Source organism: Pseudomassariella vexata (genome assembly GCF_002105095.1).
Source record: "Pseudomassariella vexata strain CBS 129021 chromosome Unknown BCR38scaffold_4, whole genome shotgun sequence".
NCBI lineage: Eukaryota > Fungi > Ascomycota > Sordariomycetes > Amphisphaeriales > Pseudomassariaceae > Pseudomassariella > Pseudomassariella vexata.
Window position 1 is genome coordinate 2,416,584 of NW_024467959.1, and position 15,982 is coordinate 2,432,565.

General features: G+C 50.7%; 5 protein-coding genes across 5 annotated transcripts; 1 reads left to right on the plus strand and 4 right to left on the minus strand.

Moving 5' to 3' along the window:
* Positions 1-1,974: 1,974 nt before the first annotated feature.
* Positions 1,975-5,891, minus strand: BCR38DRAFT_483245 (CNH domain-containing protein; the record flags this gene model as incomplete). The annotated part of the gene is made up of 4 exons (XM_040863597.1): positions 1,975-2,067; positions 2,130-2,977; positions 3,030-3,360; positions 3,420-5,891. The coding sequence occupies 4 exons, from the start codon at positions 5,889-5,891 to the stop codon at positions 1,975-1,977; spliced, it is 3,744 nt and encodes a 1,247-aa protein (XP_040718255.1).
* Positions 5,892-7,485: 1,594 nt separating this feature from the next.
* On the plus strand, positions 7,486-8,778 carry BCR38DRAFT_427763 (vacuolar ATPase proteolipid subunit C). Its single transcript, XM_040859851.1, has 5 exons — positions 7,486-7,696; positions 7,773-7,803; positions 7,866-7,948; positions 8,011-8,294; positions 8,347-8,778. The coding sequence occupies exons 1-5, from the start codon at positions 7,643-7,645 to the stop codon at positions 8,387-8,389; spliced, it is 495 nt and encodes a 164-aa protein (XP_040718256.1). The 5' UTR covers positions 7,486-7,642; the 3' UTR covers positions 8,390-8,778.
* Positions 8,779-9,310: 532 nt separating this feature from the next.
* BCR38DRAFT_161529 (uncharacterized protein) lies at positions 9,311-10,444 on the minus strand. The gene is made up of 2 exons (XM_040853783.1): positions 10,172-10,444; positions 9,311-10,076 (listed from the first exon to the last, which is right to left on the minus strand). The coding sequence occupies exons 1-2, from the start codon at positions 10,263-10,265 to the stop codon at positions 9,433-9,435; spliced, it is 738 nt and encodes a 245-aa protein (XP_040718257.1). The 5' UTR covers positions 10,266-10,444; the 3' UTR covers positions 9,311-9,432.
* Positions 10,445-12,815: 2,371 nt separating this feature from the next.
* Positions 12,816-13,474, minus strand: BCR38DRAFT_338034 (uncharacterized protein; the record flags this gene model as incomplete). The annotated part of the gene is made up of 2 exons (XM_040855581.1): positions 12,816-13,246; positions 13,426-13,474. The coding sequence occupies 2 exons, from the start codon at positions 13,472-13,474 to the stop codon at positions 12,816-12,818; spliced, it is 480 nt and encodes a 159-aa protein (XP_040718258.1).
* A 606-nt stretch (positions 13,475-14,080) lies between these two features.
* Positions 14,081-15,817, minus strand: BCR38DRAFT_427774 (beta-lactamase-like protein). Its single transcript, XM_040859852.1, has 2 exons — positions 15,087-15,817; positions 14,081-14,993 (listed from the first exon to the last, which is right to left on the minus strand). The coding sequence occupies exons 1-2, from the start codon at positions 15,490-15,492 to the stop codon at positions 14,305-14,307; spliced, it is 1,095 nt and encodes a 364-aa protein (XP_040718259.1). The 5' UTR covers positions 15,493-15,817; the 3' UTR covers positions 14,081-14,304.
* Between the last annotated feature and the right edge of the window lie 165 nt (positions 15,818-15,982).

Genomic DNA, 15,982 nt, shown 5'->3' on the forward strand with positions numbered 1-15,982 from the left:
ATCATCCGTCAAAAGCCAGATCTTCGTATCCACGACGTACATGATCTCTAACCACCGAAAGATGCCTGCGTCTAGCTAGCTGCCCAGCATGATTTCCACGGGGGGCTTTGGAGGTTTAAGTTGTGGCAAGTGTGAGCGTGTGTTGGAATATTGACTTGAGTGTCTAACTAGGTCTATCGCTGCTGCAAGTCGAGTCTGACACGAGTAGTCAACACAGCCCTATGGAGTCCAGTGCCTGTTACACGCGGCTGGGGTCGGCGATTCATATTATGAATCGTTGCTAATCTCTTCCTCATTAACCAATGGACAGCGATACTCAACGCGCATACCTGCTCCACAGATAGAGATCGACGTCTATCGACAGTGCCGACCCCAAAGGCTGAATTTTCTATACTTCGTAAACAAGATAAGGGTGTATAGAAAGCTCCAACCAGGAGGTAAGTAATCGATAATGCCAGCAGTTACTCCCTTCTATCCACTTGCATAGACTTATTTGTCCTACTTATTTGTCCTACTTGTCGTGCATCAGATATCGCTCCAAAACCCAAACAACCCAGGTAGCAAACAATCTGAACATGATTTCGTTGCGACGTTGCATCTAGAGTAGTATTTCGTACCGATTGCGATGTCGTCCGATGAGGCTGTAAGGCCTAGAGCCTCTTACGTTGTGGCTTGCTGCTGCCCCTGGCCAGCAGCTGCATCGCCGTTCGTTCGTTCGTTCGTTCGTTCTCGTATTTACAGATACTAAGTCATCGTCTTATTATGATATACCCACTTGCCGCACGCCATTTCCAGTCCGGCCTACCGCCTCATCAATGATGTGCAGATTACTTACATACACCCGAAAGACCCGAGCCCCGTCACCGGCCTATGGAGGCTGGACAATGAAATCCCCCCCATAGGGACCCCCGCCATAGGGATTCAATATCAATGCCCAAGTCTCTGTCAAAACTAACTGGTGGTCTTGTCTTGTCCATCTGCCAACTCTGTAATCGGCAGAGCACGTACATCTACGATAGCGACCAGCACTTGATAGCTTGTGCATTTCGCGAGTGCACCCCAACAACCCGGTGCCCGGATCAGCGAAAACTCTACCAGACCAACTAGTCAAGCTATATCTGGGCATTGTTCCAGCTCACCACAGCAGCAAAGATCAGATTATTAGGAATGTCAACTACAATCGATGATGAAACCACAACAGGCACAACACCAGTATACTACGGACTTGCATCAATCATCTCTCGGAGTGAAGATTCCAGCATGTGCAGGTTACACAGGTCAAGAAATAAAAGATCAAGCTCCGTATCTTCGGTATCGAGTACGGTTAACGTTCCTTACAATTCTAGACGCAGCCAATTCGCCACCGTTGTCAGCTTCATCCCAGCAGCAGCAGCCAGTCCAGTCACAGAAAATAGTAGTCCGTACGCCGCTTTCCCTCCCCTATTTCATCTGCTCCTGGCACATCATCCATCCTACTACACAGTTCTCCAAACAAATCTCTTGCCTGCTGCCTGCCCGCCTTCATGCTACATTCTATCGTCGTAGAATAACTTCGATCCACTTTCCTCGCAGATCTGTGTTTGTTGCTTGGCCATGGCTATTGCCGTCGTCCCTCTTTAGATAAAAAGCTGCGCTCGAATGCGACGTGATTGCCGGGTGGAGGGGTTAAGAATTACGCCACTCATATTGTGGGGAGAAAACAGGAGAATGGCAGGTGGCAGTAACGTACATCGTCCTGCAGTGTCGAGATCCTGGAATCCGTGCCTGATATCCAGTATTTGCTCCATGATCCTACACATAGACTGAGATGGACAAGTGTGACAAGCCCCTAGTGTCAAAAGTGGCTTGCAGATGCAAGATTGGTCAAGGCAGGCAAGATGATGAGGCAAGATGACGATCTTGGTGACAAACGCTCGTCAGTCTCGACCATGGTAGAGAGCCAAGTTGACTCGTAGTGAACGCTTTGTCCTTCTCCTATGAGGGCATCTCCGACCTTCGGGTGTTCTTCCAGAAGTCGATGGCCGCAACGACGTCTTGACCAGCTTCGTCTTCGTAGGCAAACAAAATCTGGAACTCGTGTCAGAACCTCTTGTGGGCCGGTGAGTGTTTATCGCATCAATGTAGCTTACCTCATGCGTACTGCTGTGCAGCATCCTGATGTTTTTATGAGGTACTATATGCACCGCGCCGCTCTCAATGTTCCTGAGCTCGATAAAGTTGGGCTCAAACGCCAGAATCCACGGGTAGCTAAGCGCAAACGACTGAGGCGTACCCTCCCAATCGATCCGCCACTCGGGCCGCGCCCTCCATCCATTGCGGTTAACAAAGAAAGAGAAGTCGGTATAGTTGAGCAGGAACTCGCCATTCAATCGCTCAATGTGAATCGGCTTGACTCCCTCCTTTCTAGAGACGAAGTCCAGCGATGTGTCGGCCTGGTCGAGCAAGCTTTGGGTCTCCAGTGTCTCGAGTGAAACGACCTCGAAACCTCGCGCACACGCCACGCAGAGCTTGCTCTTAAGGAAGTGAACCGAAGAAGATTCGGTCGGAATGTAGAATTCCTTGAAGGCTTTGAGCTCGTCCTGGCCGGCATTGAACATCTTGCCGAATCCCTTTTGCTTCTTGCCCTTGCTCATGGCATCGTTGGGCTCATAGACCTTGATTGTCGTCGAGAGGGCACTGGACTTGACACAGCATACAAGATGACGGCCCAAGCAGATACCAGCCTTGAAGAATGTGCAGTGACTCTGTATCTTCTTCGGGCGCTTCGAGAGTGCTGGTTCGTTTGGATCCAGCGCTTGCAGCGAGTATGAGAGCAACGATTTGTTGGATAGAACGAGCAAGAGGCCGTATTCTTCCAGCACGTCCAGTTGTGTTACATTTTGGGCATCAATGACACGCCTGGGCTGCGCATCTTTGACCTTGCGGTCCGACACATATATCCCGCTGTCAGTCCCGTAAATAAGTTTACGACCGCCATCTGTAGATAGGTTAGTAACAAATTGGCGTATAAAGGGTCGAGCTCTGTTTACCATATGGTGTGGCCGTATTAATGTGATTTCCTGCCCCGAAAAAGCCAGTGGAGACCGTGTTGACGTTGAAGAAGTCGGCTCTTGCTCGAAGACGTTGTTGCGCCGAATCGATGAACTCGAGCCACTTCTTCCTCGCTGCTTGGTTTGAAGCGTACAACACCACCTCGTAGAAGTTCTTCCCTAGATGCCGGAACGTGATCGGCCAACCTTCCACCTTTTTGTTGTCCTGTCCTCTGGGAAGTGGTATCAAACTTGAGGATGCACGCTTGACACCCGCCGGGGGTATGACTTCGTCCATTTCCCTGATTGATAGCAACTCTAGAGGAATCGGCTGAGAGACAAATGGGTTAGTTGATTCTTCTTATATATACTGTCACCAAGCTTACTTACTCTTCTATAGGCCTTGACTTCTTCAGCTTTGCCAGCTTGCTTTATCCTCACGAGAAGAACAGCATGGTCAAAGAGGAATGCGGTGATATCGTTAGGGTCACTCGGCGTTTTTCTGAACTGGGTTTTGAAGACTAGTTCACGCCCCTCCTCAGTAAGCTTGAGGTCGACCTTATCGGCGGGGCGGAACTTCAGTTGGTCGTGGAGTCGGCGCAGGTTGAAGCGATTTTCTGCCTTGCCAGATTCCGCGTTGACACGACTGAGTAGATCGCGGATTAGTTTCATCACCTTGGGAATATCCTCCCTATCCTGGCCACCTTCTTCAGTGTATTTGAGCACATTCTCCAACAGGAGAGGGTATCGTGCCAGTCTGGTTGTCGGTTTTGTCAGGTAACCGTTGAGCTCCAGTTTCCTAGACTCTTTCCTCCGTTCAATCTCATCCACAAATTTCGAGAAAAATGGATTGTTAGACCGTTCGGTTTCGAACTCAAACTTGCCCTCCAGTTGTTTCGAACCGTAGAGTATGAAGGGATCAAAGTTGGGCACTACGTCGAGGAAAATATCGCCGATATTCTGCACCACTGGATGCTTCTGTTGTCGTTCCGTCAACAACTTTGCGAGCCGTGCGCTGACCGAGTGAATGGCGGGCTGGTCTACGATATTGCTGAAGATGTTGCGGACCACCTTCTCCCTCCTGTTAGCAGGAATTGGAGAGCCCTTCGACTTCAGTGGCATAATCCAGAAATCCCTCAAATACTCCAGATCCTTCACAAAATCTCTTTCCGTGTAGCAGATCTCCGAGATGACTTCCTGTCTCTTCTTTTCTCGGTCACTGACGCTCTCGGCTATCTCCTTCGGAACCGTGTTGATCCAGAGTTTCTGCTCGTCTGTTTGGTCGACATCATCTTCGTTAGCGACTGCGTCGTCCTCCTTCTTCAGACCAGGCTGGATCTTGAGGTTCAACCTCGAGACTTGCTCCAATCGGCGCGGACATGCAATCGAGTAACACAGCTGGTCTCGCGTACATGTCGGCGAGTAGCACTCCGAAAGCAGCACAAATACACCATTGACCGCGGGCTTATCTTCTGGCTCGTCCATCAAGGTCTCCCTAAACTGGTACATTTCCGACGTCGAGTCTCGTAACCGGTGTTCATACGTGACATCATGGAAGAATTTCTGCGCATCGAGTGCCCGACCTAACAGAAGAGCCAGGTTCCTGTCGGTGGTTCTGATAATATATGAAAGGACATCCACCGCCTCGGAACCACTGAAGGCATTCTTGTACGTCAGCTCGTTCTTCGTCCTTTCTCCGGTGATGATTTTCTGGCGGAAGCATTCGCCAACTCTGGATAGCATGGCGGGGTACACGAGCGGCGCTCTGATCTTGGCGGTCGGCGGTCTTTCACTGTCGATGGACCTGTTTGATAACGACATCGATGGCCGGTGCATCAGCTGTTGCTGAGAGCTCGAAGACTCGACAGCCAGCGTGATGGTACTCGCCATTGACGTTGTACGACTATGTTCACCGGGGGTAATAGTCTGCTGACTCATGGTTGATGCCATGCTCATCGTCCTCGTTGCGCTGCCTGGGGCCGGGGAATAGCCGTTGTAGTTGGGCATGCCGTTCATTGTGGGCGTCTCGTTCGAGGGTGCTCGTACTCGATTCGGAATCACCCGACCGCTCATGGTTTGGTGCGGATCTCGGTCGGTTGGCGGATAGCCAGTCATAGACATTGATCTGTCATCGTGGCGTTCTGGCACAACCCTGCCCTGCGCTGTCGTGCGGGATGCAGGCGCATGAGCTGGAGAACCTCGGAAGGCATTCGGTGATGGCTGGTTGTATGTCCCTGGAGGCGGTTGGTATACGTTTGGTCGTGGCACACTGGCTAGAGACTGTGAGCGGTAAGGATCTTCTCTCAGAGCGGGCGAAGAACCAGGCGATCCGCCGCCCTGATAGAACCTTGATGCAGGCGCCCGAGGTCCATAACCAGGACCTGCTTGTGGTTGCGGACCACCTCTCGGGTCGAACCTGGATGCTGGCATGCCTTGTTGAGGTGGTGCGTTAGGATACTGACGTTGGCCTGGTGCTCCTGGTGGTGGTGCCCTCCCATACTGCCCCGGCATTGGAGGGTATCCTCCAGAGGGATTCCTTTGGCTCTGATAATATCCGTTGGCCATGCTCGTGTCCATTGTTCGAGTTCGAGCCGACGTGGAATCGTCATATCCTCTTTGCTGTGGTCGTGGGGGTGGCCGCCGCTGCATGTCTGGCGGTGGGCCTGACATGCTTGACATTGTCTGTGTTCTACCATCGTGCGGCATCATCCGGGGTGGGCCGCCGACGTCGGGGGAAGACGAGGTCATGGTCTGGGAGCGGCCGGGAGGAGGCACCGCACCGAAGATATTAGAAAAAGCAGCCTCTCGCTGGGGATTGCCCGAAGGGCTATAGCGGCGTTGGTCGTACTGGTAATCGGCCATCGTGTTGTCCTGTCTGGTCAGCGCTGGGTCAAGGATGAGGTCGGTGACGGTGAAAACCACTTGGTAGGAATACCCAATGAAATATCATCCGAGAACGCTCGTGGTGGCACCCTCAGGCGCGCAGTCCATCTCGTGATATCTTGGGCACAGACAGACAGCTACGTAGGCCGGGTGGATGATAGGGGCAGCATGGTAACTCACTCTCTAGATAGAGTCTAGGCGGCCGCAAGAGCCCAAGACAGTGACAGGTCTCCCGAGATTGTTTGCTGTCGGTAATGATGTTGAAACTGTACGTTGGCCCGGGTGTCGGTGTCGACTTGGTGAGGTCGCTGGGATGTGTGGACGTGGTGCGCGAAGTCGTACTTCGTAGCTCGGAAAACGAGGTTTAGTCGTCTCCCTCTGGCGTCCCCCCCAGGTTCTTCCTAGCGTTAATACCAAGACCTGGCACTGATCTCGCCTTCGAGACCGTTGGTAACACCTGGGAGTGGGAGGGGGGTGGTGGAAACGAAGTTTTGGCTCTGGTGTCGAATATGGATCGTGGGATCGGGATGGAAACTAATGGCGCCGTGCTATCGTCCTCCACATGTACGGAAGGACATTGGGGTGGCACTATTCCTAGACGGTCCACTGGGTTCTCGTCAGGGTGGGTGGACTTTTCCCAGCTGATAAGTCTGATGCCAGATTGCGGAAGCCAAATGCAGACTGAAGGCTGGTCAAGTCAATTTTGCTGATGACTGATCGAATGATCTGGGGTTTTGGCAACTATCAAATGTGCTAGCGCAAAGTGAATTAAAGGCAGTTAGGAAGCGACCGGATAAGAAATAGTAGGTATGTGGTTCCGTTGGAGATGGGACGGTCGATCGGTCGCGATTTGTGTGCACTGTATGTGTGTCTTCAAGCGCACGAGTCTGAACCCGCACGACGCTCTAGAGACGGCCAAGTTGGCGATAATGCTCCTCAGCAGCTCTGGGCATCGAAAAAGGGAGACGAGTTTCACTATCTGCTGTCAATCTCCAATCACGAGGCAGGTCCCAAATCCAATTCATCCGCCTGTGGTCAGTGTGCCATCAATCCGTCTGGTTGGTCTGCGACACTGGCTGTTAACTTGCCCAACTCACACGGTTTTTGCCAGTGGCCCGGGGGCAGGTGCAAGGCATGAACAAGGATGCACAGCTCTTTTTCACTGCTTGCCAAAAGTTGATAAGTCCTACAGCATTTCAATGCATGACTTTGTCCTTTCAGCACCATTTACTGGACTACATAGTACTTACTTAGTATGGCTTTAAATTATTGTCAGCTATTATCTGTGCCGTAATGCCATATCATCAACTTCTTGATCAAAGCTCTCGATAATTGAAGACAAAGTTTCGCATCCACACTACACACAAGACAGCGATGGTCACAACGTCCACGAATCGTCATACGTCAGGTATCCATTTCCAAGCGGTAGGTACAGCAATAACTTGAACCTCCGTTACCCGACAAATGTGGGCCCCATAACAGCTACAATTGAACCATACATTGCAGATCACGTGATTAATGCACGGAACACCAGTTAGCTTAGCATCAACCTGGGAAAGGCAGCTTCATCTGACAGATGCAACCTCGCCGCGAGCTTTGGAAAGCTGTGTCTAGGGTCATTGATTTTTAACACCTGCACAACTTTAGAATTTCACCCTTAGCCCTCAGCTCTGGTGCCATTTCACAAACATCCCCATCGATTCCCTCTTCTCAGCAAAGAAGCCGTCAATATGGATGATACCGAGAGCGCCCTCGCGCCTAAGTTCGCGCCCTTCATTGGCATGGTGAGCTTGCCCCAGCCTGGCATCAAGCAGTGGTGTCTTTGAATCAGCAGCGGAATCTAATCTGTATTCTTGGCAGGCCGGCATTGCAGCAGCCATGATCTTTGGCAGTACGAATCACCCCTTTCCAAATCGTGCCGTGATGTGTAATGGTGGTGCTAAAAGATACAAGGTGCTGGAGCCGCATACGGCACGGCCAAGGCAGGAATCGGTATTGCGGGTGTCGGTACATTCAGACCAGATCTGATCATGAAGGTTTGTCAGCTTCTAGTCATTTGCAATTATAAGAGCAGTCAGTGTCTGACATATTGATCTAGTGCTTGATCCCCGTGGTCATGTCCGGAATTATCGCCGTCTACTCTCTCGTCATATCCGTCCTCATAGCCGAAGACATGGCGCCGCCATCGCAACAGAAGTACAGCTTGTTCAACGGCTTCATGCATCTTGCCTGCGGGCTCTCAGTCGGATTGACAGGCCTCGCCGCTGGCTACTGTATCGGCATTGTCGGAGACAAGGGCGTCCGTGCCTACATGGAACAATCCCGAATCTTCGTCGGCATGGTTCTGATTCTCATTTTTGGAGAGGTTTTGGGTCTATATGGGTTTGTTTCATTATCCAATCGACACGACTTCATACTGATATACTCTACGCAGGCTTATTGTGGCGCTTATCCTCAACACCAAGAGCAAGGGTTAAACAACTTTCTGACGGTATGGAGACAATCGAATCGATCATGCAGAATGATCCCGCTGATAAAATGGAACAAATATATAGTCGAGCTCATCCTGAACCCCGCGAGCTGGCTACACGACCAACGTGCTCGGCTCAACCACAAATTGGACGAACTGAGGCGATCCAGGGGAAGCTGGGTTTGTACCAATATGGACACGTTTGTCTCAATAACAGCATAGTCGCCGGCGTTATATGGGTTATGTAGAATCAAAGGTGCGTTCTAGAACGTGTTGATGGTTGGCAGGACATACAAAGACCTCAGTTTGTGCTTCTCTCGAGGCGAAACAAAATGACGCATCAATCCAATTCGTACAGTGTTTAAACCCACGAAGTTTTTGTCCAGCCAATATGCTGCGTGTTTCGTAATTGTTTCTCCAATTTGCGTAAATTTGAAGCTATCTCAATTATCAACCCCTAAAGAATGGAAAAGAAGAAGCAAATGTTTAACCCGGCATATCTCTCGTATGTTGTACCCCTTCTTGCCATTCATGATTGCATATATCAACCCCATGCGTAAACATGCGGGTTCACAAGTCCGTTCTATGATTGCGCCAACCTTGCCAACGCCGAGAAAAATGTTACCGCCCAGTGCGTATGTGGCCAAAATGACACGACAAAGATGTCGCCGCCACCAGAATGAGCGAAGAGAATCTAATGCTGATGATCACCAAGCTCTCCCTCGTTCCAGAGAAATCAAAAGAGAAAGAAAAAGAAATAAATGGCCATCATCCCTCTTCCCATCATTGAAGGCGTCAATTGTTTGACGAGAATTTCATATGGTAGCCATGCCCATCATGGTCTTTTTCCAAGCCGACACTTAAAGACCGATACGTCGAGCAAGTCTTCGGCGCTGACCGTTGTCAACCTCGGTGCGGAACTTCTTCCAGCTACGGTCTCGCTCGTCCCAGTCCTTCATCTGGGCTACATTTGAGCAATGCTCCTTAGCAATTGATCCTCTTAAGACAAGATTGTTTCCCACCCTTACTAATATGAAAATCGCCAAGCTGTCACCAGACGTATGCCAAGTAACAACCAGACGAGTCAGGGGTAGTGGAAATGGGGCCCAAAAACTCACCCAGGAACCAATCCCACCTCCGGTCTTCCCTTATCAAAATCCCATCCCCATTCTCCCTCGCCAACCTCTCTCTCCTCGCCCGAGCAGCAGCCTCCTCGCCCACCAAATAAGGGTCCTCAAGCGGCCGCAACCGATTGCGCTCCTCGTCCTCAGTGAGTCGACCCAGCACAGCCCGCATAGCCCCCTGTACTTGTGCGGTTGACTTGCTAGTGCTGGCCGCTGTTGCCCGTCGGTGCGCTACGTTCTGGTAATGTCGCGCCGTCGGGTTGTTGGTGTGCGCGCTTCTCCACGAGGGGATGTTGCGGAACTCGCTGAGCTGGGGGATTGACGCAGAGGAAGATGACGACGAGGAGATGCCTAAGCGGCGCGGCGGGGAAGGGATGCGCGGGAGACCGGCGCCCGGGGTGAAGGCCGAGGTTGTGGATACGGAAGGCAGAGTCGGCAGCAGGGAGGCTGGGGAATTGGAGATAGTCGGAGTGCTGGTTCGGGGCGTGCTGTTTGGGGTTTGACGCGGGGTGTAAGCGGGTGCGTGTTCGTTTTGGGGGATGGTTGAGTGGTAGGAGGGCGCTTCAGAGACTGTAGGTTTGGGAATACAAGTGTTAGTTGCGCTGCCTTGACGGTGTTTGTGGTTCGGAAAGTGAGGAGGGTGAGCGGGAGGGAGGTTGACAAACCATATGAGGGCGCTGCAGAGCGGATCGAAGCTGTCTCGAAGTCCTCTATGCTCAGGCGGTCCATACGGGGCGCGTGTTGCACTTCAGCTGCCATGGTGATAGTTTGGTTTTGTTGTTCGAGTACGTGCGTTTAGCGGGTGGAGATAACGAGTTGGAAGGTGCTTGGTAAAGTCCGGTTGGCTTTTTATGGAGGGAGGTTCGACCCAAACAGCTTGCGCATCTGATTCAGTGACGCATTCATTCAGTGAATACAGACAATACGGGTGTCAGAAGCAGCGACAGGAGTTCATATATCCGTTCCTCGGATGAATCGAGAGACTGACAGGAGATGACGGCACTTGGATAGAAAAGAATACACAGATCCCAGAACCGTGTCACACATACGCAGATACCACGAGGCTAGATAAACCTTGGAGGCAGCCTTCAACGGATGAAATGTATACGTGAAGGTTCCTAGTGGTGGTGGTAATGGTGGTTGGTTGGTGTTGGTGAGAAGTGGGATGTGGTGGAATGGAACGGGAATGGCTATCACCAGAAGATCAACAACAAGTTCAAAAGAGGGGTGCAACTTGTAAGGAAAACAACATGGGATCTGCAACCGATAAGTTGTTCCTTACCGATCTTACGCTTGGGGCATTTGCGTGTCGCGTAGTCCACATCCTTTGCCTAGCTACGACTTGCTGATGGATGGACTCAAGTTGCCCTTCTTGGCGTAGCTGTAGGGTAGTCTTTAGCCCCGTATGGCGGACGTGCCTCACGAAAGTCGTGGTTGGTTGGTCGATACGGCCCAGAGAGATACTCGACCGGGGTTTATCACTAGAAGAGGTCGTGGTGGGTGGATATGGTGGGAATCTATTAGCTCTCGCATGCAGTAAGCTGCTATTTACAAGCAGTAGCGGAGCTCCCATATCGTCACTGTCATAGCTACTTGGGGCTTCGAATGGTTACACTCGACGCCGCGGGGTAACCGCTTACATGCCTGTTGGTTGAGGAGTTATCAGCTTAGCCGGCGGCCGGCTACTGGGATCTTTGATTCAAGCAACAAGTATGTCGAGAAACTTCCTTGGCTTACCGAGAAGAATTAACTTTCGCGGCTCTTCACAAGCTAATAAAACCAAATTTGACATCTGATCTCGTGAATGATAAGCAAGACATTAACTGAGACATTAGATCTCAGGTGAGTCATCACTGGGGTCTTGACGACATCTGCCCTCCCTCTCCCTCACCCCAACTCATCTCCTCACGATAAAGCGGAGAAACCAAAGTACCCCGCCCCAGGACTTTCCGTCGGAGAACCAAGTGTACATAGTGTTGAGTTAGTTCTAGAGCAATTCACCATGTGAGCTAGTTGGTTTAGGAAACCTGAAAAGCCGCATTTTCTAGCGCTGAGTTGTCAGCATGGCATGTGGGCCCCACCCATACTAGACTCCCCCCAAAGTTGCTCACTGGGCACGTGCGGTGACCCGAATAGTATTGGCGGTGGCCGGAAATAGCGATGATCGCACTGCTACAACCTAGTCCATGAGTAAATTAGCTGAAAGACCGCTTTTATGATATCAGATTGGGTGGGACTTGTGCTCTGAAAATCAAGTTGTCGGAAAGTTGATTAGGATGAATTTCATTGGAGTTTGACGTGACGGTCGTTCGGGTGGTAAGAGCTGCCATCGCGGCTCGTATTAGACTTCGCCCAATGTCAGCCAAGATTACTTGTTAGCCCGACACTGCAGTGCAAAATCGCGCACCGTTGTAAGAATCCAATCTCGTGCACTAGCTATTCCCGACACGAGGGGTGCCCCCGGTTACTAGAAGCAATGCCATGCAATTCCTACTGCGACGGCTACTTGGCTGCATACGATGTTCGGATTCCCCCCCAACAGGCCGAGCCTTAGCGTAAGTGGTAGCCGCTTTGCCGCTTGCAAATACGAATACAATTCAATCTCAACCCGACCCACTCACCCACATGATGTAGTTGCAGGTGTATGCATTGATCATTTAGTTATATCCTATAACGGCTATAATCCCCTGGCGTGAGTGCTTACGAGTTGGATCAACAACGTGGCCAGTCGGGAACAGAACACGACGTGACCAGTGAAGCGGCGCAGTAACTTGAGATGCGTCTGTTCACACATTTTTAGCTGAAGTCCTCACCAGTGTTCAACAGATCCAAAGTGTTGAAGAATGTAGCTTGAATTCGCTGTCAACAACACTGATATTTATGAAAGTCAGTACAATATAGTTGTGACTAGTTGCATTGCATCGCATGAAAGTCTGTCAAAGCGCATAGCCAATTTACAATTCGACAACTCAATGTATTGTACTTGCTCGCCCTGCCGCCCTGCGTCAAGGTCCCAAGACACTGTTATTGTTCGTCCAATGTCAGTACCATCCCATCGTCCTTCATCATCAGTCCCATCCAAGCTCTGGCGATTCTGTCTGTCCCCATACCACATCGATGCCTTGTTGTAGAAAAAACCAGCATTCCAACCCGCGTAAACCCACATATACATATAATCTCAATAAACCATGCCGTCCCTCGTAGTTACACATACCTTGCCATCCACCAGGGCAAGTTCCCGATAGTACCCGCCTCGCTACCCGACTACCTGCACGCTTCAAGCAATTTGATTGAACGCAACCCAATCCATCACCACAGCCGTCGTTGATAATACATGGGCGTCTCGCCCTGCGATAGTTCCTGGATCTCCTTCTTAATTCTTCTCCTCCTCTCCGCCCTGCTTTCGGGCTTTTCATCCTGCTCTTTCTTCTCTTCCCCTCCCTTACCATTCTTCCCCGTCCCATCATCTTTCCTCCGCTCATCCGCCATTACTTTTTGTCCTCCCTCGTCAGGAACACTTGGTCGAATCTCAACCACTGTATCTTTCTGACTGCCGTCGCCCTCATTGAGCCCCACCACCCTTCCATCCTCGAGCTCGGTCGTCGTCTCCCTGAATCGGTCGGGTAGGTATATTTTCGGGCTCGGGCGGGGATCGGGACGGATTGCTCGCCGCAGGTCGCGGAGGGTGCGTTGTTGGATTACGTAGCCGCTGAGGAAGAGAGCTATGGTGAAGGTTATAACTTTGACGAGGCGAGGCTGTTGTTAGCTTTTGTCTTTCCTATTTGCTTGTGCATCCGGTGGATGGACTGGACTCAGGTGGCTTGTATCAGGTATACTGGCTGGGCTGGGCTGGGCTGGGGTTGGAGCGAGGGACGGAGTGGCAGGAGGAGTGAAGAAGGGAAGCTGCATGTATGCATACTTATTCCCGACGAGATCGCGATGGAAACTTGGGAGGACGTCAATAGCATTGTCTTGTAGAATTTGAATATAGACGTTTGGTATATAGATAGTTAATATAGAGCAGTGAGAAATTGATTTGAAGCATTGGAAAGCAAAGAGTTTACAATGTAGTTGTTAACGCCTGACGTTGATGCATCGAGGTCGACTACTATGCCGGTTCTGACATGTGCCCAATACCTGGTTGGTTGGAGAGCTGTAACCCGGGGCAACATAGTCGCTATCGATATCGCGGGTGACATGTGTGTCCCACTGGGCCGGACCCCGCCTCGGCGGCATCGGCGCCGACTCAACGGCATCATCAATATTTTTGTTCAGACTTTCGTTTAAAGGAAAACGCAGCTGCAATGCACTATTTTATGGAATCCGATTATCAGCATTTGGATACGTACTGAAAAATGAAATATGAAACTGTGCCCTAACACTGGCGCATGTTCGCAGGCTTTGGGAGTTCTCATCCGATAAGTCGGTGATGGCGTCATGTAATCTCATCATTAGATAGCGCAAACGCATACTGATGCTAGCAATCGACTCGATCGTAACCACTGTGTATGAAAATCCTATGCCGGCTGGAAAGAGGTACCTGGCATGACCAGTTATACTACCTGTTCAGTTGTACCGGTTGCGATCACTACTGAACCAGAGGGTTGAGTTTACATCAGAAACAATGCTGGAACTCCTCGCAAATGACTACAAAGTACTTTGAAAAAGCCACGTGATCCATAACAGCGTTGGCGTCAAATCCTTAGCTTCTCCTACTGAAAACAAAGTCGTAAAACAATATCTGTACAACACCCCAAGTCCTTACTCAACTTTGCCTTACCCTGGCGTTCGCCTATGCTCATTTGTGGCCCTGAAGATGCCACTCAAAAATCTTCCTGAACAGCTCCTTGCCATTGCCCTCCATCGTCTCGCCGTGACACGGGATAATAGTGTTGAAATCCCACGCATCGATCCTCCTCATACTCTCATTCCAACCCTCGCGATTCTTAGCACTCAACCCATACCAGATTAATCTCTTGGTGCCCTTCGCCTCCCCATTCGTAGTCTGGATACTGTTCCACAGCCGGTTCGCGATACCGTTATTCTTCGCTGCCTCAGGCACTCTAGAATACTGCTCAATAGCGGGCAAGTTGAACATGAGATCGGCCTGAATAAGAATCTTCTCCGGCTTAAAGAAGAGCACAATCTCCTTGTTTGGATGTGAGTCGACATACTCAACCTCAAAGTTCGCAGCAAAATCGGTATCAATGTCGTTGAACTGCTTCTTAGTGGGGTCGTAAACGAACGTAAACGGTTCCTTCCCAATCTTCTCATCATTCGCCTTGGCGCGCTTTTCGGGCAGGCCCTCGGGGCCGATGATCTTGGCCCCGGGATACTCCTTGGCCCACTCGGAGATGAATATGTGATGCTCAAAGTCGGGCGCGATGATGTAGGCCACCGTGCCAGCCAGTTCGGCCAGCTTGGCTTTCACCTCGGGCGTCATGGCGACGGGGGAGATGACGGCTAGGTTTCCTGATGTGAGGCGTACTGCGCGCAAGTGCGAGTCAGCACTAAGTAAGAGCGAGCTGCATGCAGGGCATATGGGCTGAGACGTGGTTAATAGCGGTGCAGAATACGTGCCTACTGTTCCTCTTCCTCCGACTTGCAGGATACCGAACCGGGAGAATGGTACGGAGAACGTCACAACATTCTGCGTGATGTTGCGGATGACCATGACATCCGATGGATTTGACGGGATGAGTTTGGACGACATGTTGGCGCTCTGATGTAGATACAATCCGATTGGGAGTGAAGATGCTAATACCAGTGAAGGTATCAAGATATTTCGAGATTTGGTAAAGGTTGCGCCTGGTTTGGATGATTGCGCTTGATGTCCGACTGTATAGTATCTGAAACAGTTTGTAGAGATGAATTGGGGCCTCTGTATGACGTTTGGAGGAGCTTGTAGGTGTGGGTATCCTATGCGGGTTGCGACAACATCGATGAAGCTCGACCTGATGGGCGACGGCCGTTGATGTATCTTCATACCATAAATGTGTCGGTCACATACACAACTACCAAGCTTACGACGCAGATAAGGCGAGTTTCATCAGGTGTCGCTGTGATTTGGAATTTGATAAGATTGCCGAGGCTTAATCCGCCTAATTATGTTCAAGCAACTGTACTAACAGAGCAGCGCTTTGATGGCTAGGTGTCGCAATCACGATGAGTGCGACCTGTAGCCGTCTGACGGGAGGAGTGGGATGGTGGAGGCGGTTGGTTATCTTTCAAACTTGCACAAGCAGCACTACAGCTTGCTGTAGGTTTGTCCATTCATTTGCATGACCTCATTGTATTTTCATTTATGAGAGTCGTTGCCACCCGTGAGCTTATGCGTCCCTGTAATTGCATATGGACTAACCAATTACGGATGGTCCTTCTGGGTTGCGACTTCGCTATGTAAAGTTGATCACGATGTTGACAAATTTCCCATCTGGAGGGATTCTATGAAGAGGTATTATGATCAAGCGAGTCTA

What these genes read in the sequence shown, in the direction of transcription:
- BCR38DRAFT_427763 (XM_040859851.1), top strand. Translation starts at nt 7,643, where the DNA reads ATGGATGATACCGAGAGCGCCCTCGCGCCTAAGTTCGCGCCCTTCATT. An exon ending in TCGCGCCCTTCATTGGCATG is followed by an intron (nt 7,697 to 7,772) that starts GTGAGCTTGCCC and finishes TATTCTTGGCAG; the next exon opens with GCCGGCATTGCAGCAGCCAT. An exon ending in GAGGTTTTGGGTCTATATGG is followed by an intron (nt 8,295 to 8,346) that starts GTTTGTTTCATT and finishes TACTCTACGCAG; the next exon opens with GCTTATTGTGGCGCTTATCC.
- BCR38DRAFT_161529 (XM_040853783.1), bottom strand. Translation starts at nt 10,265, where the DNA reads ATGGCAGCTGAAGTGCAACACGCGCCCCGTATGGACCGCCTGAGCATA. An exon ending in CTCTGCAGCGCCCTCATATG is followed by an intron (nt 10,077 to 10,171) that starts GTTTGTCAACCT and finishes CCAAACCTACAG; the next exon opens with TCTCTGAAGCGCCCTCCTAC.
- BCR38DRAFT_427774 (XM_040859852.1), bottom strand. Translation starts at nt 15,492, where the DNA reads ATGAAGATACATCAACGGCCGTCGCCCATCAGGTCGAGCTTCATCGAT. An exon ending in CGGAGGAAGAGGAACAGTAG is followed by an intron (nt 14,994 to 15,086) that starts GCACGTATTCTG and finishes ACTTGCGCGCAG; the next exon opens with TACGCCTCACATCAGGAAAC.